At 44.6% G+C, this 27,078-nt stretch overlaps 1 protein-coding gene across 5 annotated transcripts in view; it reads left to right on the top strand.

The window, feature by feature from the left end:
- Positions 1 to 27,078, top strand: part of LOC139564913 (phospholipid phosphatase-related protein type 5-like) — a 66,465-nt gene that overhangs the window by 15,847 nt on the left and 23,540 nt on the right. For 3 of the 5 annotated variants that reach the window (XM_071384815.1, XM_071384813.1, XM_071384814.1), the window contains exon 3: positions 9,684 to 9,872. In XM_071384815.1, the coding sequence (XP_071240916.1) occupies positions 9,684 to 9,872 (189 nt within the window). Of the gene's footprint in view, positions 1 to 9,217; positions 9,873 to 27,078 lie in introns of those variants that run through there. The other 2 variants (XM_071384816.1, XM_071384817.1) reach the window with 1 other exon arrangement.

Here is a 27,078-nt window from a genome sequence, read left to right as displayed (position 1 = left end):
TGCCTACTGGTATTAGGGTAAATAAGGTAATTCTTGCATGGACATGTGGTGTGGGAGAGCTGTTGTCTTTACACTGTACCACTCAGAGGGCGGTATGTGGTGTAGATTTCTTCCGCACTACCTCTGGAGGTAGTGTGGGAGACATCTCTTAAAGAGAGATTTAAATTGAGAGCATGTTGACGAGCTGCATCACCGCTTGGTATGGCAACTGCTTGATATGCGACGGCAAGGCGCAACAGAGGATAGTGTGTACGGCCCAGTACATCACTGGCTCCCTGCCAACCAGGACCTCTATACCAGCCGGTTTCAGAGGAAGGTCCTAAATAATGTCAAAGACTCCAGTCACCCAAGTCATAGACTGTTCTCTCTGCTATCGCATGGCTAGCAGTAGCGATGCACCAAGTCTGGAATCAAAAGACCATGAACAGCTTCTACCCCCAAGCCATGAGACAACTAACTAGTTAGTCTGGCTAGCTATTTAGTTAACTGTTTAACTATCTGCATCAACCCTTTTTGCACTAACTTTTTTTGACTCATCTCATACACTGCTGCTACTTTTATCTATCATCATATCACTTTATTACTAGTTATATGTACATATCTACCTCAATTACCTCGTACCCCTGCACATCGACTCAGTAATTGTACCCCGTATATATAGCCAAGTTATCGTTACTCATTGTGTATTTACTATTATTTTTATTATTACGTGTTTTACTTTTCTATTGTTTATCTATTTTCTTTCTCTCTGCATTGTTGGGAATGGCACGTAAGTAATCATTTCACTGTTAGTCTGCACCTGTTTACGAAGTGACGAATAAAATTGTATTTGATGATTTGATTAGAATGTAGATCCGTCTCTTTACACTACACAAGTATCTCTCCTGGACCTAGTTTGTGTTATCAAAGAGGCCTAGGTATTTATAGTTATCCACATAAGTCAGAACCGTCCAGAGGAGTGATGCTAGTCGGGCAGGCGGGTGCGGGCAACGATCGGTTGAAGAGCATGCATTTAGTTTTACTAGCATTTAAGAGCAGTTGGAGGCCACGGAAGGAGTGTTGTATGGCATTGAAGCTCGTCTGGAGGTTTGTTACACAGTGTCCAAAGAAGGGCCAGAGGTATACAGAATGGTGTCGTCTGCGTAGAGGTGGATCAGAGAATCACCAGCAGCAAGAGCGACATCATTGATACATACAGAGAAAAGAGTCGGCCCGAGAATTGAACCCTGTGGCACCCCCATAGAGACTGCCAGAGGTCCGGACAACAGGCCCTCCGATTTGACACACTGAACTCTATCTGAGAAGTAGTTGGTGAACCAGACGAGGCAGTCATTTGAGAAATCAAGGCTGTTGAGTCTGCCGATAAGAATGCGGTGATTGACAGAGTCGAAAGCCTTGGCCAGGTCAATGAAGACAGCTGCACAGTACTGTCTTTTATCGATGGCAGTTATTATATCGTTTAGTACCTTGAGCGTGGCTGAGGTGCACCCACGACAAGCTCGGAAACCAGATTGCATAGCGGAGAAGGTACGATGGGATTCGAAATGTTCGGTGATCTGTTTGTTAGCTTGGCTTTCGAAGACTTTAAAAAGGCAGGGCAGGATAGATATAGGTCTAACAGTTTAGGTCTAGAGTGTCTCCCCGTTTGAAGAGAGGGATGACCACGGCAGCTTTCCAATCTTTAGGGATCTCAGACGATATGAAAGAGAAGTGGGTGATTGTTGTCGCTGTAGCCAGCTGTCAATAAATCTTCTGTGAATGTGGTCTCTTAGTATCACTTTGTCAAAGTTCCCCATCCTTTTAGTGTTTCATTTATAATACCTCAGTTGGGATTAAATGTGTTTCAAAACATAGAATATGTGGAAACACCTTAAGCAGTTGGCTGCATAACTTTCTGCACTCCCCTTTCTCACTCAGTAGATGTCCATACACCCAGTTCTAATATGGTTACATGTCTAAGGATATTTCAATATATCAATTTAGAACCCAACACCGTAGACTGCAGCTTTTACTGCTATTCCAGTGTAATTACATATTTATAAAGGACCTGCAATGTAAAGATTTTATAAGCCTTCATTCACATCCTTTGCAGGTGAGTGTGTCTACACTCGTAAGAAGCAGGTACTGTGATATGTGCTGTAGCAGTAATGGATGTGTTTTTGCAGTGTAATCAGTGTAATGTGGGTACAGGGTCTCCTCCCTGGTTCCACACTATGCAGGGGTGTGGATCTGACTGAATATTTACACCCAGTGATTCAGGCCCCCCTGTGTGTTGGTCTGTGGGTCTGTTTACCAGCCATTATAACCCAGTTTACAGCCCCACCCATCCTCACATAGTATACGACAGAGACATCACTGGGACAAAAGAAGAGCTATACTGAAAATAGGGCGAGAGGGATTTCATGACAAGAGGGGGAAATCAGAGGCTAAGATAAGAGTTACATGGAAAAGAAAGAATGGTTGTGAGAGGGAGTGAAGATTGAAAAGCAGAAACAGAGAGAAAGAGATATTTCAAGAAGGAGCCCTAGAGATGTTTTCTGGAGGACGATCTAAGCTCAGCTCACATCTCTCCCTTTTGTACCCATTCTACTCTCCCCCTCCTCCACTCTTTCACAGAGATCGGTCATCTCTCTCTTCCTCTTTCTCTCTCTTCCTCTCTCTCGCTCTTACTCTCTCTACCTCTATCTCTCTCTTTTTCTCACACACACACAGCCCTGAAAGCATGCCAAACTACCAACGTCTCTATGCTACAGTACCTCTCATATGCCAGTTTCACTCTCCTCCCTCTCTCCACTCACCCCCTCTCAACCTTTCTCTTTTCCTGTCCCCTCCACTCCCCCGCCATCCCGGCCTCTCTTTCCTCCCTCCATCCTTGTACACCTCCTCTTCCTCTGCTTTCCTTTCTTCCTCCCACCACTGGGATCTGTGCAGCCCCAACAATGCACAGTGAGACATACTTATTGTTAATTTAATCTCCCATCCCTCCTCATCCATCTATTTTTCCTCCTCCATCTCCGTTATTTTGCTCTCTCATGCTTTCACGCTCTCTCTCTGTCTCTATCTCTGTTTCTCTCTCTGTCTCTCTCTCTCTCTCACACTCACTCACACTCTCTCACATTCTCTCACACTCACACGTTTCTATTGACTATTATCTGCTCTGTCAAATAGTCACATGATCAGCTGCTGGCTGGCAGAATGAGCAAAAAATACTATCACTAATGTTGCTAGCTATTCAACATGTGAGTCTGATAGATGTTGAGATGGATTTTATGAAAGAAATGAAGAGAAAGGATTGAAGAAAATTAAGAGTATAATTTTCTTCAATCAATCTCTATTCCAGCCTCACTAATCTCCCATTCAGCTCACCTGTTTGTCTGGCACAGGCCTGAGATCAGGATAAGACCACAGCCCTGCCAACTCTACTGTAGTCTGTAGCTGAGCTATAATTAACACTGACCTTCTGTCAGCTGCATGGATGGCAACATCTACCTAAGAGAGATTTGGTTGTTGACACACAATAAGAGTATAGTAAGTTGTATGTAATGAGGGTAGCACCAACTCCTTAGACTGAGGATGCCAGTGATAACTGTCTCTGTGTTGTTGCATCGTGTCTTATAGTGTGGAGGGCAGGAGTGATCTCTCTTCTCCACATGCATTGGTCAGTACCCTGGAGAGGGGTGTGTGTTTTTAAAGGTTACGCAACGTCCATTTGAGCCCCCCTCCCAGCCCACTTTACAGTCAGTTACAGAGGAGCCTCCCAGCTCAACATGCGATTCAGCACACACCAACACACACACAAACACTTAGGGTAAGGGAAGCAAGTTGAAGGGAATTTTCTTTAATCTACACACTTAATGAATCATATAATCATCTGTTTTTGTGCCCTCTACCCTCACCGTTGGACCTGGTCCTCAGTGAATGTTATTTTTGTGACTGTGGAGGGGGGAGAGAGGGGACTTCTGCTGCTACCACCACCACCCCCAGTCCTGCACCTGTTCCCTGCATTCCCCCTCCTCTCTCCCCATGTCTCCTGTCATGTCTGGGCGGTTCAGTGTAGTGTGTGTGATGGCAGTAGAGTGGAAGGCTGTTGGGGGCTCTTAATGGACAGCATGTGTTTGACATGGGCCCTTGTGCCCAGCTCTCCATCTGAACCCGCACACCCCACCCAGCAAAACACAAAACTGCTCTTTCAGAGCACACTGCTTTAGCAGCACCAAGGGGCATGGCTGTTCCTCCTGAGAAAAACATACTGTACGTTGAGACAAAACTATGTACAAATATTTCAGCTGACCCTGTATTAGAGTATGGTGGTCAGTGGTAGTGAGCATCACGCTACACAGTCTTGTCCACTCAGCATGGGAGTCCATCTGCAAAGTTGTCCTCTCAGTGGGGGGTGAGGTCTGTCAGCAGAGCTTGGAGTGATGGAGTAAGGTTAGACCGTGTACTGTAAGACGGAGGGAGAGAATGCATCATACATGGAGGCAGAGAAAAGCACTTTGAAAAGCAAACTGCATCTCTACAGATGCAGGATCTTAATTTCCTCATTCTTTTGATGCTGAGAATTTTTCTGCCCTGCAGGAAATGCAAACTTGCAAAGGGTATTTGAGTCTTAAAAAGGCTTCTAAAGTTTGTCATTTCCACTTAAAAATGTCAGAATTGATTTTCTGTATCAACCCCTACAAAAAGGATTCAAATGTTCTGTTGCTGCAGGATTATTTTCCTGCTGCAGTCAACTGGCTCAAATTAAGTTCCTACATCTGTAATCCCCCATAACATTCATAAAACATCATATAACATACATGACATAGGTTGTTTACAGGCCTGCTTACACATGAATGGCAGGCACACAGGTCAGGAATAGTATATCAGCCCAGTCAAAACTGTTCGCTGCTCTGGCACCCCAATGGTGGAACAAACTCCCTCACGACGCCAGGTCAGCGGAGTCAATCACCACCTTCCGGAGACACCTGAAACCCCACCTCTTTAAGGAATACCTAGGATAGGATAAAGTAATCCTTCTAACCCCCCCCCCCCCCCCCCCCCCCCCCCCTTAAAAGAGTTAGATGCACTATTGTAAAGTGGTTGTTCCACTGGATATCATAAGGTGAATGCACCAATTTGTAAGTCGCTCTGGATAAGAGCGTCTGCTAAATGACTTAAATGTAAATGTAAATGTATATTATGTACTCTTTAGGGAGATACACTGAGTGTACAAAACATTAGGAACACCTGCTCTTTCCATGACATACTGTAGACTGACCAGGTGAATCCAGGTGAAAGCTATGATCCCTTATCGATGCCACTTGTTAAACCCGCTTTAAATCAGTGTAGATGAAGGGGAGGAGACAGGCTAAAGAAGGATTTTTAAGCCTTGAGACATGGATTGTGTATGTGTGCCATTCAGAGGGTGAATGGGCAAGACAAAATATTTAAGTGGCTTTGAACTGGGTATGGTAGTAGGTGCCGGGCGCACTGGTTTGAGTGTGTCAAGAACTGCAGTGCTGCTGAGTTTTTCACGCTTCACCGTTTCTTGTGTGTACCAGAATGGTCCACCACCCAAATAACATCCAGCCAACTTGACACAACTGTGGGAATGGGCCAGTATCCCTGTGGAACCCTTTCGACACCTTGTAGAGTCCACGGCCCAACGAATCAAGGCTTTCTGAGGGCAAAAGGAGGTGCGACTCAGTATTCGTAAGGTGTTACAAATGTTTTGTACATTCAGTGTCAACAGCGTGCCCTTACCAACCCAGTCTTGATCTGAGATCTGAGTTCTTGTATCACTATTATAGGGAACATGGATTACAATCATTTTTTTAATGAAAAGGACCAAATAAAAGATTTAGGATTACACCCAAGGATTAGGATTAGGATGTGGAGTTAGGATAATGATAAATGTTTTATCTGGAAGCTTGGGGTGAGAGTGATGGAGTATTCCCTGAGTTTAGTGGCGTAGTCTAAATGGTGTCTTCAAGAACTTTATGTCTTTCTGGTCTGTCCTGAACACAGATGTACAGCTATGAAATATTTACCAGAGTTAAAGCATTCTATGTTAGAGAACAGCTGGGAAAATACGAGTGGAGGAGACGTGGGAACAGTAAACCCTGAGGGGAGACTGAGGGGAGAAAGAGTGTTTTAGGAGGTGAATCAGGGGGCTGAGAGAGGGGAAAGTAAAGGTTAAGATTTGAGGCAGATGAAGAAAGACAGGACATAAAATGGGACATGTTGAAAGGAAAATATATACACACAATATGAAATTCCTAACTTCATACTTAAGCAAGGAGGTGGAACAGTATTTTCAGAAAAAGGCTAAATTGCTTCCTGTCTGTGTCATTTTGAATACTGGTGCTGTGAGGATGTGTATGACATGCCAGCCTTTGTTGCAAAGGGTAACGGCAGGGTAACTGTGTTCAGCAGTGTGGGTGTCACGACTGCTACTCAAACTGTGGTCATTGAAGGTAATGACAATTATGTCCCCCTGTGTTTGAGTGCTAACAATGCAAGACCCCAAGCAAGAAAAGAATCTCTCTGCAAGGGATGCAGGTCATTTTGAAATGATTACACCACAAACAACACATAACAGAGCAAGAACAACACTAAAGTGGGACTAGCTAGTACAATACCTCCCTGCAAAACACCTGATCAGGAGAACATAGTTGTATAACTGTTTAACCACAGTCAGGATACCTGAGCGAATGTCCACTTGCTTAGGCTCGGAAACAGAATAGTTCCAAATGTAGATCTCTTAAACTATTCAGTCTTATGAAACATACTTAATAACTTAAATTACCTTGAAGAAAATGAAGAGGACAAACTGTTTTAACATTCATCATCACATTAGATAGTCCCTGGCCACGACCCAGAAGTGTGTGACTAAGAATAAAGGAAGAGCTTTCTAGTTGGGCACAGCGCTCTGCGGGTGGTCCTCAGTTAGGTCCATGTCAATTAACACGTAATGATCTTAGAATCGAGGAGAAGAGGTGCCTGTCACTCTGCAGTGGGCAGGTTCTTCCTCCAGGAACCATCATTTCCTAAAAATAAAAAAAACACCATCCCAACTGAACAGGCTGAAATTCCATGATTTTGTTTTCAACAGCTCTTACACAGTAAGTGCATTATCATTTTCACAATTTCAGAGTGTTATTTTGACCTCATAGAGTGTAAAAAAATATATTTTTTTTAACTATTCTGCCCCTTTTAAAGGATTTTTGTCATACTGGCTGATATTATATGGGACCGGTCCACATTGTAAACAGTACTACCATGTTTCCCATTGTGACCGTCCAATCACAGGTTACGAATTATGACTGACCAGGGATTGGTTGACATGAGTTCTGACAGCAGCACAGCTGGACCAGTCAGATACAAGCAGATTGGTGTGTGTGTGTGTGTGAGTGTGAGTGAGTGAGTGAGTGAGTGAGTGAGTGAGTGAGTGAGTGAGTGAGTGAGTGAGTGAGTGAGTGAGTGAGTGAGTGAGTGAGTGAGTGAGTGAGAGAGTGAGAGAGTGAGTGAGTGAGTGAGTGAGTGAGTGAGTGAGAGAGTGAGAGAGTGAGAGAGTGAGAGAGTGAGAGAGAGATTGAGGAGGTGTCAGGGTGTAAATAATGTGTCTGAACATCACCGGTCCAACAAGTCAGATGAAAGTGAGACTGGCACAAAAAACAACAAACCCACAACTGGATTTGGACAAGAGGGCACCTGAATGGGCATAATGTCCTCACTACTGTTACTGTGTCTTATTGATCTACTGTATGTACTGCTAATGACACAATGCCATACATTTTCTCATATGTCTTTAAAATGTATTACTGTGAGATGGACAGTTCTTAGAATGAAATCATTAAAATCCAACCCAGATCCCTCCCAGATCATATGTAAAATAATGGTACGGGAAAATGATATGACTCACTCCTACTTCAAAATATCTCTGTTTCTCTCCAGGCTGTTGGGGATAAAGATACACAATGAGAGAATAACATTGGCTTGGGATGTGATAAATCAGGGGCTTTGGGTATCATTGTTGATAAGATAATGTTGTATCTGGAATAGGCTACACTATTGCAGATGTGTTACTTAAACATAAACCTACTCCGCATACTAATTGTCAGGATAGAAAATACAGTTAATAAACAGTATAATTTAATATAACGCCAATTATAAAGTATATGAGGTTATGTTTAGCTCTTATGCATCTTTCAGTGATGCTGCTGATCATCATTACTCTTCATTACTCTTACAATGATCTCCCTTGAATCATTCTGAATGAGGACAAGATCACGCTAACCTAAATATACTATACCTCCACACTTTATGCAATCATAAATCCTGCTGAGAGGAAATGAAATTACACAATATTGTGAACTCATCTCTACCGTTATATTCTTCACCATGACAACCGCACATGGCATAACATGTCTCTCTCTCTCAAGGGAGGGTGGAGAGAGTGAAGACGATTCTGAACAAATCAAAAAATATATAAATATCTGAGTACCCTGGTCTGGTCTGGTCTGGTCTGGTCTGGTCTGGTCTGGTCTGGTCTGGTGTGTGTGTGTGTGTGTGTGTGTGTGTGTGTGTGTGTGTGTGTGTGTGTGTGTGTGTGTGTGTGTGTGTGTGTGTGTGTGTGTGTGTGTGTGTGTGTGTGTGTGTGTGTGTGTGTGTGTGTGTGTGTGTGTGTGTGTGTTGCAGATGTCTGCAGTGTCTATGGTCAGAGGACAATGGAGCACAGATAATATCCTAAGGGAGTGTGAAGCTGAAACATGTCCCCTCACCCAGCACCATGTTCCTAGCTAAGTGGAAGGAAACGGGCTATTACTATCCCTTCACTTCCATGATAAACCAGGCCATACAGCTAGGATTTGTTTTGTGTATATGAGTTAAAAAATCAGATGCAGCTCCATTCCACCATACTACTGTACAGTGTACATTCCATGAGATACAAAAAGTAATGGAAAAGTATATGTTGGTCTATTCAAGATGGGGGAAAATATTACATGTAGACACCATTTTCATATATATTTTTTTAACTGTAGAACGACTTGCAATTGAGTTGATATCTCAGTAGTGTATTATTATCTCTGATATCCATGGATCTGCCTATATAAGAAAAACCCTGGAATCAGACATGTCACAGGGGATGTCAGCTCATATAACTGGTTGGGAGGATGGTTATGATCACATTCACACTACTCTTCACACACAGCATCCAAAAATACACTCACTGCTCCTCTGTAGTAGACTGAGGCGCGCCGGCATCGATACCAATGCAAGCAGTTCCCTCTCCCTCTATCTCACACTCTTTTGACCCTCCTCACTCTCAGTCTCTCTTTCGCTCTCTGATATTCTTTGTTTTCTCTCTTCATGTTGCAGTAGAATTCTATTTTTCCTGTCTTTATTCCATCTTCCTCCTCTCCCCTGTAGATGTTCCCTTCTCTCGCTCTCTCTTCCTCCAGCTTTCTCTCTCTCTCTCTCTCTCGCACTCCTCTCTGTCTCCCGCTGCCCTGGTCAGGCTTACAGTAGGTGCTCTCTCCCTCTATTGATCTCTTCACCGGACCTCTCTCTCGCTCCCATCACTCTTATGCCTCTCTCCGTGGATGAGGGGAACCGGGACTTGACTCTCCCTCCTTCCTCTCCTCCGCCACCTCCTCCTCCTCTTCTTGCCTAACGCGGGGATCATGTTCTATTTCCAGCTGGTGATCATGGCAGGGACGGTTCTCCTGGCGTACTACTTTGAGTACACAGACACGTTCCCCGTGCACATCCAGGGCTTCTTCTGCTACGACAAGACGTTCTCCAAGCCCTACCCCGGCCCGGATGAAACCAGCAAGATACCCCCACTGCTGGTCTACTCACTGGTTACAGGCATCCCCTGCTTCACGGTAAGACCATGTGGGTAATCCTGTGTGTGTGTGTGTGGGGGGGGGGGGGGGGGCTCTGGTTCTGTATATTACCATTCATAATTTGTCTGAATTTTGGATCCTGTCTGTCATTTGGTGAGTCAAAGCATCTCCAATGCGTCTCTGCTTTATGACAGACATGATGAACAGATTGGTGAGCCACGTGGAGCCCCCTCCGTCCATTTCAGAGCCTGTCACAGAAAGGTGTGTGTGTGTGTGTGTGTGTGTGTGTGTGTGTGTGTGTGTGTGTGTGTGTGTGTGTGTGTGTGTGTGTGTGTGTGTGTGTGTGTGTGTGTGTGTGTGTGTGTGTGTGTGTGTGGTCAGCCCGGGAGGAGAGCTCAGGCTTGTGGAGAAAGCTGTGTATGGACAGACATAAATAGAGATTGAGTGAAGGTAGTCACACCACGTAAAGATGTAATGGAAACAAACAGAGTCGGAGAAACGATTGGCGAGAGAGTGAGAAAACAGAACATGGAAACAGCAACATTTTAGAGGCTGTGAGGGTGATAAGGTCAGTGGGTTTTATTTGAAATAGACAAAAAGACCAATTGAATGAAGATGAGAGACAATAAAGAGAGACAAAGAACCACAGAGATGGTGGATAGACAAGAGATGGTAATGTGGATGGAAGGGTACCAATGTTGTGGAGCTGTCAGTGTGAGAGATTCAGTGGGCGTAAAACATGGAGCACCTGGCACTGAACAACACAGGCTAAACCTGCTTCCTTGTTTCAGACAACAAACAATTCCGGCGTTAGCTGAAAACAACCTCAGTCTACACAATAAAAGACCACAACAGCTTTAAAGTGCATTAACCAAGATTTGACCTGGGTCAAGCCTCATTTCACTGCATCAGAGCACAGCCAAAACCTGACCTAACCAGTGGGCAGGCATATTCATGACACCTCCCGCCTATAGTACCTCTGTCATTTTGTTGTTGACTCTAGTCTAGAGGCATTTGATCCCTTTTCCCAACAGCTACAGTACAGTACACCAGTCAGTCCTTTACCTTTGCTTGTTGGCCAGTGTATTTGGGTCAGTGCCAGTCCTCCAGGGCTAGTAGTTGGCACTATCCTCCTCACTCATCTTCCCATGGGTCCCCTCTTTCCTAATTAAAGTAGTCAGTCATCCTTTGACGTCTCAGCTCTGCATTAGCTGCCATTCCCCTGCTTAGAGGCCAACAGTATCCACACAAACCAAAGAGGGAACTTTGTTTGGCCACTTTCACGCCTCATCTGTGATTTTCAGTTGGTGCTTGTTGATAATTGACATTTCTCAGAATGCTGCATTATGTATGAAGTACTACTGTATGATGGCCCTGTGACACCATGCTGGAACTTTGTCCCGTCTGTGGTGGTCACCAGTACAGTGGTTAGACCTAGTATTTGTAGAAATGACATCGTGATGATGTAGTGTCAGTATCCAGTGGGCTCTACTAGAAAGGTGTTGTGAGTGATCTAGAAAAAAGGGTTAAAAATAAATTGTGAGGGTGGATGATGAATGGGCAGCAGTTGATATCACGCTGAGGTAATGACAGGATCTTCTACACCAGTGTTATCACGCTGAGGTAACGACAGGAGCCTCTACCCCAGTGTTATCACGCTGAGGTAACGACAGGAGCCTCTACCCCAGTGTTATCACGCTGAGGTAACGACAGGATCCTCTACACCAGTGTTATCACGCTGAGGTAACGACAGGATCCTCTACACCAGTGTTATCACGCTGAGGTAACGACAGGATCCTCTACACCAGTGTTATCACGCTGAGGTAACGACAGGATCCTCTACACCAGTGTTATCACGCTGAGGTAACGACAGGATCCTCTACACCAGTGTTATCACGCTGAGGTAACGACAGGAACCTCTACACCAGTGTTATCACGCTGAGGTAACGACAGGATCCTCTACCCCAGTGTTATCACGCTGAGGTAACGACAGGATCCTCTACCCCAGTGTTATCACGCTGAGGTAACGACAGGAACCTCTACACCAGTGTTATCACGCTGAGGTAACGACAGGATCCTCTACACCAGTGTTATCACGCTGAGGTAACGACAGGATCCTCTACCCCAGTGTTATCACGCTGAGGTAACGACAGGATCCTCTACCCCAGTGTTATCACGCTGAGGTAACGACAGGATCCTCTACACCAGTGTTATCACGCTGAGGTAACGACAGGAACCTCTACACCAGTGTTATCACGCTGAGGTAACGACAGGATCCTCTACACCAGTGTTATTACGCTGAGGTAACGACAGGATCCTCTACACCAGTGTTATCACGCTGAGGTAACGACAGGATCCTCTACCCCAGTGTTATCACGCTGAGGTAACGACAGGATCCTCTACACCAGTGTTATCACGCTGAGGTAACGACAGGATCCTCTACACCAGTGTTATCACGCTGAGGTAACGACAGGATCCTCTACACCAGTGTTATCACGCTGAGGTAACGACAGGATCCTCTACACCAGTGTTATCATGCTGAGGTCATTTTTATATGATTTAACTAGGCAAGTCTTAAGAACAAATTCTTATTTTACAATGACAACCTATCCTGGCCAAACCTTCCCCTAACCCGAACGGCACTGGGCCAATTGCGCGCCGCCCTATGGGATTCCCGATGACGGCCAGTTGTGATACAGCCCGGGATCGAACCAAGGTCTGTAGTGACACCTCTAGCACTGAGGTGCAGTGCCTTAGACCACTGCGCCACTCAAGACGACAGTATCCTCTACAGCAGTGTTTTCCAACTCCAACAGTACACCCTTTTGCTGTAGCCCTTGGACAAACACATCTCATTCAATTAATCTAGGGCTTGATGATTAGTTGACAAGTTGAATCAGGTATGCTTGTCCAGGGTTACAATATAAATGTGTACTGTTGGGGGTACCGGAGGACCAGGGTTGGGAAACTCTGCTTTACACAGAAGCAGAGCTGAAACCCTGCAGGGAGCCAGACCCCATGGAGTTTACATTCAGCTGGAGTGATGTCATTCTGATGCTTGCTTTTGATTCAATGTTATCTCAAAAACACTGCTTGTGTGTGTGTGTGTGTGTGTGTGTGTGTGTGTGTGTGTGTGTGTGTGTGTGTGTGTGTGTGTGTGTGTGTGTGTGTGTGTGTGTGTGTGTGTGTGTGTGTGTGTGTGTGTGTGTGTGTGTGTGTGTGTGTGTGTACGTCAACTGAATTATTCCAGAAAAACAAGTGAACTTTAAAAAGACAGCTGCATTTATTTATATATTAATGCATTCCATCCAGTAGGATACTGTGGGCTTTTACCCCAAGGCTGTTGCTGCATTTGCAGTTACTGTGGCCCCTGCTCCACACGCAGATCATCACACACATGCAAGCAAGCGCGTGCACACACACTTGAGTTTGGTTCATTTGTAGGGCATCTTAGAAGTAGGTCTGAGGCTTAATTACATTTTACATTTCACATTTTAGTCATTTAGCAACTTACAGTTAGTGCATTCATCTTAAGATAGATAGGTGGGACAATCACATATCTCAGGCATAAAAATAAACATTTTCCTCCATAACGTAGCTCTCAGTAGAGTCAGGGCTAGAAAGGCGGGGTCAAGTGCTGGTTATGTTTTCTTTTAAATGTATTTAATTTTTTTGGGGGGCGGGGTCGAGGTGAGGAGGATGATTATTTAAGATAATGTTTGAAGAGGTAGGGTTTCGAATGTTTTCGATAGATGGGCAGGGACTCTGCTGTCCTAGCTTCATGGGGAAGCTGGTTCCACCATTGGGGTGCAGAGAACAGAGAAGAGCTTGGACTGGGCTGAGCGGGAGCTGCCCCCCGTAGGGGTGGGAGGGCCAAGAAACCTGAGGTGGCAGAAGTGCTTGTGTTGGGGTGTAGAGTTTGAGCATAGCCTGAAGGTAGGGAGGGGCAGTTCCTCGTGCTAGACCGTAGGTAAGCACCATGGTCTTGTAGGGGATGCGAGCTTCGACTGGAAGCCAGTGGCGTGTGCGGACGAGCGGGCTGATCTGAGAGAACATGTCTTATAGTAGATTCTATCTGACAGTTGATGAGTGTGTGTCTACATTGTCATGCAGAGATGTAGTGAGATCTGACGCATCATCCCCAAGAGTCCTTTATTAATTCCCCCCATCAAGATCTCTGCCTATATAAAGCGGGTGGATCCTCTGCTTAATCTGCCCTCTCACTTAAGTCTTAAATGGACTACCATTTGGCCTACCAAACCTGCTTACCAGAGAATACTTTTCCGGCATTTACTGTATTGTAGGCCTATGAGAGAAATACTGCATCTGGGGTGAATCCCAATACTCTACCGTGGCAAATCATCCTCTTCTACTCCAACAGTTATCTGAGAGGACAGAACAGATGGAAACGATCTGGTTAGTGCCCATTATGTGTGTCTCATTGAGGAGAGGCTGAATCTAACAGGAACCTGAGGAATTCACACTAGCAGTCCTTGGTTTTGCTAGCAAATAGGCTCATACCATTGCACGTCTGCCCATCCAGTCTTCATATCAGGAAAGGGTAATGGGGATGACAGGTAGCCCTAATGGAAGAGAAACAAGAGTTTTGGGACTCCTCCGTCTGTGTTTAAAATAGACTAGAGCAGGGATCGTCAACTAGATTCAGCCATGGGCAATGTTTTTTTCTTGAGTGGGCGGTCGTGGGATCGGGACATAATAACAAATAATTTGTAGACTGCAAATTAACTGCAAGAAGCACAAACAGAATTAATATTTGACTAAAACATAATTTCCAACCTTACTTACATTTGTATATGATCACGTGCCTCTCTGTTATGCTTGGGAATACTTGGAAGAGATTTCTGAAATTAAAATCACTTGGAGCTGATTTCCTAGTGTTTCTACAGTATTATATGTCCAACAACAATAAATTAAAAATAATACAAATTTAATTTGAAAAAACATACTTTTTTTAACTCAGAAAATGGGCCAAATTCGCACAGGCTTGCTAGTTGGGGAAACCTGGATAAGAGTTACCAGTTACCATTACCATGTCATTTCTTATCTATACCCTTACTTTAGTGACATCAAAGTAATAAGGGATCGTGTAAGTAAGATGTCATCTAAGATTAGGGTCTATTAACAGTTAGCATTTAGAAATGGGGTTAGATGCTAGCTCTATGGGTGAGCTCTAGAACTGCTTGTTCAGTATAGTTCCATCAGGCCAAGTCGAAGTGAGATCTCATGCACATAATCCAACTGGCAGACAGAAACGTTTTAGGTGTCCCATACCCTGTCAGCTGACTTTGCTCTCCTCACCCTTCCTCACTCCTCCTCACCCTCCATGTCTCGCCTCCCAATTAACACCTTTCGTCTCGGAGCTGACGGGAGTCTTTGCTCGTAAGCGAGCATTCTAATTACCACGCAGAGGATGGCAATTTAACCCAGAGAAGATGTTTTCTCTCTTGCGTCTCGCTGCTGCTCAGAGGCTGGGGGGGGGGGGGGGGTTAGATCAGCTTTAATATTGCAGAAAGATTGTGGCTTCCATCAATGTAATTGTCTGCATCATTTCCAATCCCCCATATATATTTTTTGTAAATATATACACTACCGTTTAAAAGTTTGGGGTCACTTAGAAATGTCCTTGTTTTTGAAAGAAAAGCACATATTTTTTGTCCATTAAAATAACATCAAATTGATCAGAATTACAGTGTAGACATTGTTAATGTTGTAAATGACTATTGTAGCTGGAAACGGCTGATTTTATTATGTAATATCTACATAGGTGTACAGAGGCCCATTATCAGCAACCATCACTCCTGTGTTCCAATGGCACGTTGTGTTAGCTAATCCAAATTTATCATTTTAAAAGGCTAATTGTTCATTAGAAAACCCTTTTGCAATTATGTTAGCACAGCTGAAAACTGTTGTTCTGATTAAAAAAGCAGTACAACTGCCTTTCTTTAGACTAGTTAAGTATCTGAAGCATCAGCATTTGAGGGTTCGATTACAGGCTCAAAATGGCCAGGAACAAATAACTTTCTTCTGAAACTCGTCAGTCTATTCTTGTTCTAAGAAATGAAGGCTATTCCATGTGAGAAATTGCCAAGAAACTGAAGATCTCGTACAACGCTGTGTACTACTCCCTTCACAGAACAGCGCAAACTGTCTCTAACCAGAATAGAAAGAGGAGAGGCCCCGGTGCACAACTGAGCAAAAGGACAAGTACATTAGAGTGTCTAGTTTGAGAAACAGATGCCTCACAAGTCCTCAACTGGCAGCTTCATTAAATAGTAGCCGCAAAACACCAGTCTCAATGAAGAGGCGACTCCGGGATGCTGGCCTTCTAGGCAGAGTTGCAAAGAAAAAGCCATATCTCAGACTGGCCAATAAAAATAAAAGATTAAGATGGGCAAAAGAACACAGACACTGGACAGAGGAACTCTGCCTAGAAGGCCAGCATCCCGGAGTCGCCTCTTCGCTGTTGACGTTGAGACTGGTGTTTTTCCACATTGTGTTACGTTATAGCCTTATTCTAAAATGGATTAAATAAAAAAAATCCTCAGCAATCTACACACAATACCCCATAATGACAAATTTGATTTTTAGAAAATTTTCCAAATATATTAAAAGCAAAAAACAGAAATACCTTATTCAGACCCTTTGCTATGAGACTCGAAATTGAGCTCAGAGCTCAGGTGCATCCTGTTTGCATTGATCATCCTTGAGATATTTCTACAACTTGATTGGAGTCCACCTGTGGTAAATTCAATTGATTGGGCATGATTTGGAAAGGCACACACCTGTCTATATAAGGTCCCACAGTTGACAGTTCATGTCAGAGCCAAAACCAAGCCCCGAGGTCGAAGGTATTGTCCGTAGAGCGCCGAGACAGGATTGTGTCGAAGTACAGATCTAGGGAAGGATACCAAAAAGATTCTGCAGCATTGAAGGTCCCCAAGAACACAGTGGCCTCCATCATTCTTAAATGGAAGAAATTTGAAACCACCAACTCTTCCTAGAGCTGGCTGCCCGGCCAAACTGAGCAATCGGGGGAGAAGGGCCTTGGTCAGGGAGGTGACCAAGAACCTGATGGTCAATCTGACAGAGCTCTAGAGTCCCTTTGTGGAGATTGGAGAACCTTCAAGAAGGACAACCATCTCTGCAGCACTCCACCAATTAGGCCTTTATGGTAGAGTGGCCAGACGGAAGCCACTTCTCAGTAAAATACACATGACAGCCCGCTTGTTTGCCAACAGGCACTTAAAGACTCTCAGAACATGAGGAACAAGACTCTTTGGCCTAAATGCCAAGCGAAACGTCTGGAGGAAACCTGGCACCATCCATACGGTGAAGCATGGTGGTTACAGCATCATGCTGTTGGGATGTTTTTCAACGGCAGGGACTGGTAGACTAGTCAGGATCGAGGCAAAGATGAACAGAGTAAAGTACAGAGAGATCCTTGATGAAAACCTGTTCCAGAGCGCTCAGGACCTCAGACTGGGGATGAAGGTTCACCTTCCAACAGGACAAAGATCCTAAGCACACAGCCAAGACAACACAGGAGTGGCTTCGGGACAAGTCTCTGAATGTCCTTGAGTGGCCCAGCTAGAGCCCGGACTTGAACCCGATCGAACATCTCTGGAGAGTCCTGAAAATAGCTGTGAAGCAACTCTCCCCATCCAACCTGACAGAGCTTGAGAGGATCTGCAGAGAAGAATGGGAGAAACTCCCCATATACAGGTGTGCCAAGCTTGTAGAGTCACACCATAGAAGACTCGATGCTGTAATCACTGCCAAAGGTGTTTCAACAAAGTACTGAGTAAAAGGTCTTACAGTTTTTTCCAACTGCTTACACACAAAATCTTTTCATGTCACACGATTTTTGAAACCTCTCACTCAAAGTGCAAAACTACACACCAAATATCCAAAACCATAAGCTATTTCTCAGCCTTTGACTCAGTTGTCAATTGCATAAAACACTTTTTTCAAAACACTACACACAATTCTCTACCTAAAACACAGAAATCTAACAGGAAGTGACTTGCTTTCCTTTTCCAAACACAACCAATCAAAATGCTACACTTATTCACCAGGTCACACACACACTCCTCACATGTGCAAACACTAATAGCTTAACTGATCACTAACCAATCACTGCGTTACTGTAGTATAGGCCTATAAATAGGTCAAAGGTCAGATTACCTGTTTTGAACAATGGATGCCAACAATGGACAGAGAGCAAGAGGAGTAGGAGGGAGAGGAAGAGGAAGAAGAGGGCAAAGAAGAGAAGGAAGGAGAGCCATCTCTGATGAGATTAAGGCAACACTTGTTGATCATGTGATCCACCACGGTTTGACCATGAGAGAGGCTGGACTAAGGACTAAGAGTCCAGCCCAACTTGAGTCGATTTACAGTGGCGTCCATAATTCGAACCTTCAGAAATGACAACAGGTATGCAACTATCTAATGACTATTTTAGCATTACAGTAATGTACTGTAAAATACGTATGACTGCATAGTATTGCATAAACATTTGTAACTCTAAGCCATCCATTTACTGCACTGCATTGAATGAATGAGGTTGGTTATCATGCTGTACTACCTTTTTTTGTACATCTGTTTACAGTTCCTATGCTGAACACATACTGTGTTTGAATTCTGTACAGAGTGGAAAGGCAAAGACATCATGGAGGACGATGACGCTTGTTTACAGATGTACAAGAGACTGCAATTATAAATATGGTTTTGGCCAACAATGCAATTAGGATTCGAGAGATGAGAGCATATCTTGAATAATGACACCATATTTAACAACATCAATGCTGTAAGCCTGTCGACCATACAACGCATCCTCCAACGGCACCGAGTGACGATGAAACAACTTTACAAGGTGCCATTTGAGAGAAACTCTGACAGTCAAGAATATGCGACATGACTTTGTAGAGGTATGTATGCAACCCTACTTCCAGTACTTCAGACATACCATATTTACTCATCTGTATATCCTTTTGTCTGTTACAGAGAGTATTGGAGCTGGATGCCCATGTAATTCGCCATGAATTTATGTGGATGAGGTTGGCTTCAACCTCACCAAAACCAGGCGCCGCGGAAGAAATGTAATAGGACAGAGAGCAATTACCAATGTCCCTGGACAGCGTGGTGGTAATATAACTGTGTGCTGCCATCACTCAAAATGGGGTCCTCCATCACAATGCCACACTGGGGCCGTACAACACCGGCCATATGCTCACTTTTCTGGATGCAATTTACACAATGCTTGTCCCTAATCCAGATCAGGAGCCTGCTAGATTTGTGGTTTTATGGGACAGTGTTAGTTTTCACCGGGCTGTTCTGGTCCAAAACTGGTTTGCCACCCATCCACAATTTGTAGTTTTGTACCTACCCCCGTATTCACCTTTTCTAAATCCCATAGAGGAATTCTTCTCAGCCTGGAGCTGGAAAGTGTATGATCGCCAACCCTATGCCCACATGCCGCTTCTCCAGGCAATGGAGGACGCATGTGGGGACATAGAGGTTGCCTCTGTCCAAGGTTGGATACGCCATGCTAGGAGATACTTCCCTCGATGTTTGGCAAGAGAAAACGTATCTTGTGATGTGGACGAAGTATTGTGGCCAGACCCAGGCCGGAGAAGAGATGAAGCGTAGCTTAGCACTGGTGACTGCCCCCCCCCCCCCCCCCCCCCCCCGGGACCCCACACACACAATTGTGTTCTTTACTGTATTCTAAAGAATATACTTTTGGTTTACGTATGTTTATGGTTTTGTTGTATGCTACTGTATACAACAGTAATGTTTGGCCTAATAAATATTTTCTGTTTCTACATTGCATTGGTGTTTACAGTGTACTTGTTACACCTCTCAGCAGATTACTTTCACTGTAGAACATTGTATTGAAATGTAGATATAAGCCTATGAAAGACCAAAGCGCTTTAGATTTAGAACAGTGTTTACATGGTATATCCAAAAATGTAATATTATGAAAGCAGTGTTTGCCATTTGATGCAAATGTGTGTGCAGTTTTTGGAATTGTGTGTAGAGTTTTGAAAAAAGGAGACAGTTTTGAAAACGTGTGTAAGTAGTTGGAAAAAACTTAATCATACATTAACAAAAATGTCTAAACCTGCTTTTGCTTTGGAATAATGGGGTATCAAGCAATTTGATCCATTTTAGAATAAAGCTGGTACGTAACAAAATGTGGAAAAGTGAAGGGGTCAGAACTTTCCGAAGGCACTGTATATGCATTTTACAGACACAGTATATTTTACAATAGTTGTCTTGTTTGTTTTTAGTCCCATCCTTCAGCTATCCCTCCATCTATCTCTGAACACCATACAGAACTGTTTTCAGAGATAGATGGCGGGATAGCTGAAGGATGGGACTAAAAACAAACAACTATTTGCCACATATTTTTCCACTGGCTGTTTCACAAAAGTTCTGAACCTTTCTAATCTCATAGTTTCTACAGATAGTAAATTAAAGATACACATTTTTGCTGAGAATTACTATATTGATCGATTGACTATGACTTTTAAATCACCCAGCAGCACTATTTGCAGAGTTGGCTCCAGGTAAATATTGCAATTCATCAGCCATTTCTGAACCTGCAACCAAAAACAAGCTACAAATGGACAGTACCAAAACAATTTATCTAATAATTCTGTCTCTTCGCAGCAACATTTGCAGAGCTACGTAATATGGTATATTTATCATAATTTGGTTTTAATACAGAGCGGTTAGAAAAATTATCTATATCAGTGGTCGCCAACCGGTCGATCTTCAAGACATTCCTGGTAGATCACCAAATATTTCTGTAGAAAAGCCAACGAAAGATGACGGCTTGCGCTCCTTTTTTTAAAATTGTGTTGAGCTGTTGCCGGTAGGTGCACTTGATTCAAAAGTCCTGCGCAACGGGTAAGCAAAATATTCCCGTGAGACAAACTCCGCCTACCCGGCGAATCTGTGACTAAATCGAGTGCATCTACTGCGCTGCCCAATCGGATAGCTCAAATCACCGTGGCTACAGAGCTTCCATGACCCTGGCCACAGCCAAATTTAAAGGCTACTAACCTACGTAAGATTTAATAACATTTAAAACCATGACCATAGAGATACTGTCAACGAATACAGCAAAGATCTGCAGTTTTTATGAGTGAGTTCATGTTTAAGTTTATATTCAACACTATTACAAAACGTGCTTCTCCGTACTTCCGCTCGGGCTGCGGCTGCAATGAATGAGTAGCCAATTATCGATAGCCCTGCATTTTATTATTAGCAGCTCGTCGTGTCGATTTTAATATTAAGGAATATTTAACTTTCTCTGGTCATAGGAACAAAATGAATTTGTGCATGAGGCAGATGCGTTGCGACTCGAGTTTCGCCATTTGGTGGAAGACGGTGTCCCCTCTCTCTGGTCAGTCTCACCGGAGGAAAGGAAGGATCGTTTTGAACGGTCATCCAACTCGGAATTCCAAGTCGGAAACTCGGCATCTTTCAAGAACTCCGACTTTTCGACCTGAAGACCACTGACGTGGTGATTTGACCTCGTTGACCATCAGATGCAGGTACCATCAGTCCAGTAAAATAAAAAAGCTAATTATTTCAATTCATGCTCCACAGTGCCTCACAAGTGCTAAACCAACTGATCTATTTTGTTATCAAAGCTCGAGTTTTGAAATATAATATGGTCTGATTAACAATATTGGCAGGCCAATCATATAGCCAATATGCTGTGATAATGTATTAGGCCTACTGCCCAAACCTCATTCCTACAAAACTGTTTGTGTGAGGTTAATGTAAAAAATAAAATAATAATCTGAGCAGTAGATCTCAGCTTGCTTTTTGACTGCCAAAGTGATCTTGACTCAGAAAAGGCTGGTGACCACTGATCTAGATCATCTATGAGGCTGTGGAGGGATCCAAATAGTGGATTTAAAAGAACATGAATCCTCAGCGTACAATACTTACTGACTTTATTGTCCCCATGGGGAAATTTTGTTGCAATGTCATGTACACGTTTAAAGTGGCGTTTAAATACAAAACAAAATTGACAATACAACTTTCATAACCGTTACATACAAATAAAAAATGTTTTTGAAAAAGATTAGCCTGCTGGCCTTACTGAGTCAATAGGAACATTATCCCAAGCTATTTAGGAGGGATATCACACCTGGCACAAATTATTGTCTAGTTCTGTTTTTCCTGCTGAGGGGTGCCCTATACCTGCGCCCAGAGGGGGGTAGTTCAAAGTCCGGCTTTTTAATCCCTGGATTTCTAGCCCCTTGATATTATTGTTGGATCCGATTTTAATAGATAACATTTCGATGGCCATAATAAATAGATATGCCAATAGTGTCCAACCTTGTTTTACTCTTGACAGTTTACTTTCTGAAAAGTAGCCATTATTTACTATTTTACACCGAGACTTACTATACATAACTTGAACCCATTGTATAAGAGATTTTACAAAATGTAAATATTCCAGGCATTTATATATAAATTCCAGTTGTACTTTATCAAAATACTTTTCAAAGTCAGCTATAAATACCAGGCCTGGTTTCCCAGATTTTTCATGGTGTTCTATTGTTTCCAGTACTTGTCTTATATTATCTCCAATGTATGGTCCATGTAAAAAACCTGTCTGATTAGGATGAATAATATCCAACAACAACTTCAGAATTCTTTAAAAAAAAAAGTTTTTTACCCCTTTTCTTCTCCCCAATTTCGTGGTATCCAATTGGTAGTAGTTACAGTCTTGTCTCTTCGCTGAAACTCCCGTACGGGCTTGGAAGGTCGAGAGCCATGTGTCCCCCGAAACACAACCCAACCAAGCCGCACTGCTTCTTGACACAATGCACATCCAACCGGGAAGCCAGCCGCACCAATGCGTCAGAGGAAACACCGTACACCTGGCGACCTGGTCAACGTGCACTGCACCCGGCCCGCCACAGGAGTCGCTAGTGCGCGATGAGACAAGGATATCCCTGCCGGCCAAACCCTCCCCAACCCAGACGACGTTGGGCCAATTGTGCGCCGCCCCATGGGCCTCCCGGTCTCGGCCGGCTGCGACAGAGCCTGGGCTCGAACCCAGAGTCTCTGGTGGCACAGCTAGCACTGCCTTAGGCCACTGCGCCACCCGGGAGGCTCAACTTCATAATCCTATGCACCATTAATTTTTTTAGAATCTTTACATCACAACACTGAAGTGTAAGGGGCCTCCAATTTTTTTACTGGACTGGATTTTTATATTTACCACGTGGGTCCTGTTTAAGTAATAATGAAATCAGACCTTCTTGTTGAGTATCTGATAATCTACCATTTTTATAGGAGTGGTTAAAACATGCAAATAACGGTCCTCAAAGTACATCAAAAAAGGTTTGGTATACCTCAACTGTTATGCCATCCAGCCCTGATTTTACCCGGACTTAAAGGCTTTAATTGCATCAAGAAGTTGGATGGAGGAGACTGAAACAAGTATTTTTGTAAGGATCGACGCTGGTAGAGAAGCAGGTACAGGGAGTGAACATTTAATATCAACGGACATGGAACAGGACAGGACAGTATCTGGACATGAACACATAATGACAATAATGCTGACACAAGGAAAAAATGGGGAAGCAGACAAAAATAGGGAAGGCAATCAACAAAGTGAAGGAGTCCAGGTGAGTCCAATGAGTGCTGATGCGCGTAATGATGGTGACAGATGTACGTAATGAAGGTGTGCGCAGCCTGATGCCCTTGAGCGCCAGAGAGGGAGAGCAGGAGCAGGCATGACAACTTTGCTCCCTCTTCCAAAATATTGTTTGGTGAATCATGGGTGACTCCGTCATTTGTAAGTTTCAATAAATTATTTTTGGTTGCATTTCTATGTTGAAGATGAAAAAATAATGTGGTGCATTTTTCCCCATATTCCATCCAGTTCACTTTATTGTTTGTCATATATTACACTTGATCTTTCTTGAATAAGTTCCTCCATTTCTTTTAGTTTTTCCTCTAACATATTCTGTGCCTCTATGGTACAGTTTTTATTGCTATCTGTACTGTTTGTCCCTCTATTTCCTTTGATAATGAGTTATTTTGACCTAAATTGCTTTTGTTTTAAAGATAAGTATTGAATTACATGACCTCTAAATGCACATTTAAAAGTATCACATACAATAAGGGGATCTGCTGTGCCTATATTATGTCAGAAAAAGTAAGTTATAAATTATTATGTACTGGTTAAAAACAAGGTGTTATCGAATAAAATGTAAATAAAATGTCCAATATCCTCACCAACGTGGAAATTCTATAAGAGTAATTCTATATTAGTCTATAAGAATTATTTGACTACCTTTTTAATCATAGTGATACATACTGAAATCCAGAAGGTAAGATGGAAGGAAGGATCAAATGAAGGACATCTGGAGTGCAAATGAGCGCACGCACACACACACACACACACACAGATGCAGATGGCAGGGTGGGCTCCAGGGGGCCGTGTTGGCTGTGTCTCTTCTCTGCCATGGGACCATATGTGTCTAGAAAGAGTCACTGTTGTCGCTGGGCCGCTGTGGACTGCTTCAGGGAAGGACAGGGTGAAGGAGGGGTGCCGATGGGGAGGAGGGGTTAAGGGAGGGGTGCGGAGGAGGAGAAGGTAAGGGAGGGGTGCAGAGGAGGAGAAGGTAAGGGAGGGGTGCAGAGGAGGAGGGGGTAAGGGAGGGGTGCAGAGGAGGAGAAGGTAAGGGAGGGGTGCAGAGGTGGAGAAGGTAAGGGAGGGGTGCAGAAGAGGAGAAGGTAAGGGAGGGGTGCAGAGGAGGAGAAGGTAAGGGAGGGGTGCAGAGGAGGAGAAGGTAAGGGAGGGGTGCAGAGGAGGAAGAGGGGGTAAGGGAGGGGTGCAGAGGAGGAGGAGGTAAGGGAGGGGTGCAGAGGAGGAGAAGGTAAGGGAGGAGTGCCAAGGGTAAAATGACAAATTGATAAAGGTGAGAAGAGTATCAGATGATGAAATACAGGGAGTGGATAGAGAAAGATTGAGTGTGGAGGCACAGAAAGAGATGGTGGGAGAGTAGGAGTTTCCTTTACCTCCCTACGAGAAAAACACAATAGATCTAGTAGAGAGGGGTTGAAGTGAAGGTACATAGTACACACCATTAAGAAAAAGAGAGGTTGTCGCCTATTATTGTAAGGAGAATGACAGTGTCTAGTTTAACCACTGTGAAGTGGTTACCATGGTAATACCCAGCTTTCAGAGTGGTGCTATATATGTTTGGTATTCGTGCAGCAGGCCAATTTACAGGCAGCTTCACAGTCCCGCTCAGCCTCAACACAATCACAACGATTATCTGACTGACCGCAATGATAATCACTTTACTGAGCTCGATCAGAGCCGATACACTGATCGCACCATCAAACGATTCACTCTATCCCTTTATCGCTTCTTTCTATCTCTTTTCTGATCTGGTTCTCTTGCTTTCTCATATCTCTGTTTCTCTCTCTTTTGCTCTTGCTCTTTTTATTTGCATTACTTTCTGTCTGAGAGTGGGTGTAGTTTGTGGTATAGTTTAGGGTATCATTTATGGTATAGTGTATGTTTAATTTATGGTATAGTTTGTATATAGCTTATATATAGTTTATGGTATAGTTTATGTATAGGTATAGTTTATGGTATAGTTTATGTATAGTTTATGGTATTGTCACGACTTCCGCCGAAGTCGGTCCCTCTCCTTGTTCGGGCGGTGTTCGGCGGTTGATGTCACCGGCCTTCTAGCCATCTGTAATATGGTGCGTGCTGGTGGCAGGGAAGTCAGGCGCAGGAGATTGAACATGGTAAAAACGGTGACGTCGACCGCCGAACACCACCCGAACAAGGAGAGGGACCGACTTCGGCGGAAGTCGTGACAGTACTCCCCCTCGACGCACGGCTCCAGCAGCGCGTCGGCACCGACCTCGGGGACGACCCTGAGGGGGAGGCGCAGGGCGATCCGGATGGAGACGATGGAAATCTCGCAGCATAGAAGGATCCAACACGTCCTCCACCGGAACCCAGCATCTCTCCTCCGGACCATACCCCTCCCAGTCCACGAGGTACTGAAGGCTCCTCGCCCGACGTCTTGAATCCAGTATGGAACGAACGGAGTACGCCGGGGCCCCCTCGACGTCCAGGGGGGGCGGAGGAACCTCCTGCACCTCAGACTCCTGGAGTGGGCCAGTCACCACCGGCCTGAGGAGAGACACATGGAACGAGGGGTTCATATGGTAATCAGGGGGAAGTTGTAACCTATAACATACCTCGTTCACTCTCCCCAGGACTTTAAATGGCCCCACAAACCGCGGACCCAGCTTCCGGCAAGGCAGGCGAAGGGGCAGGTTTTGGGTCGAGAGCCAGACCCGATCCCCTGGTGCGAACACCGGGGCCTCACTGCGGTGACGGTCTGCGCCCACTTTCTGGGGCAGCACGGTGCGCTAAAGGTGGACATGGGCGGCGTCCCATGTCTCCTCCGCGCGCTGGAACCAGTCGTCCACCGCAGGAGCCTCGGTATGACTCTGATGCCAAGGAGCCAGAACCGGCTGATACCCCAATACACACTGGAAGGGGGTGAGGTTTGTGGAGGAGTGGAGGAGTGGCGGAGCGAGTTCTGGGCCATCTCTGCCCAGGGCACGAACGCTGCCCACTCCCCCGGCCGGTCCTGGCAATAAGACTACAGAAACCTACCTACATCCTGGTTTACTCTCTCCACCTGCCCGTTACTCTCGGGGTGAAAACCTGAGGTAAGGCTAACCGAGATCCCCAGACGTTCCATGAACGCCTTCCAGACCCTTGAAGTGAACTGGGGACCTCGATCAGACACTATATCCTCAGGCACCCCGTAGTGCCGGAAGATGTGTGTAAACAAGGCCTCCGCAGTCTGTAGGGCCGTAGGGAGACCGGGCAGAGGAAGGAGACGGCAGGACTTAGAGAAACGATCCACAACGACCAGGATAGTGGTGTTTCCCTGTGAAGGAGGAAGATCAGTCAGGAAATCCACTGACAGGTGCAACCATGGCCGTTGTGAAACGGGTAAGGGTTGTATTACCTCTGGGCACGTGTCTAGGAGCCTTGCACTGGGCGCACACCGAGCAGGGGGTAACATAAACCCTCACGTCCTAAGCTAAAGTGGGCCACCAGTACTTCTCACTAAGACAGCCCACCGTCCGACCGATACCAGAGTGACCAGAGGAGGGTGACGTATGGGCCCAATAGATTAGC

Source organism: Salvelinus alpinus, chromosome 36 (assembly GCF_045679555.1).
Source record: "Salvelinus alpinus chromosome 36, SLU_Salpinus.1, whole genome shotgun sequence".
NCBI classification, from domain to species: Eukaryota; Metazoa; Chordata; class Actinopteri; order Salmoniformes; family Salmonidae; genus Salvelinus; species Salvelinus alpinus.
This window is presented reverse-complemented; position numbering and strand designations above follow the sequence as displayed.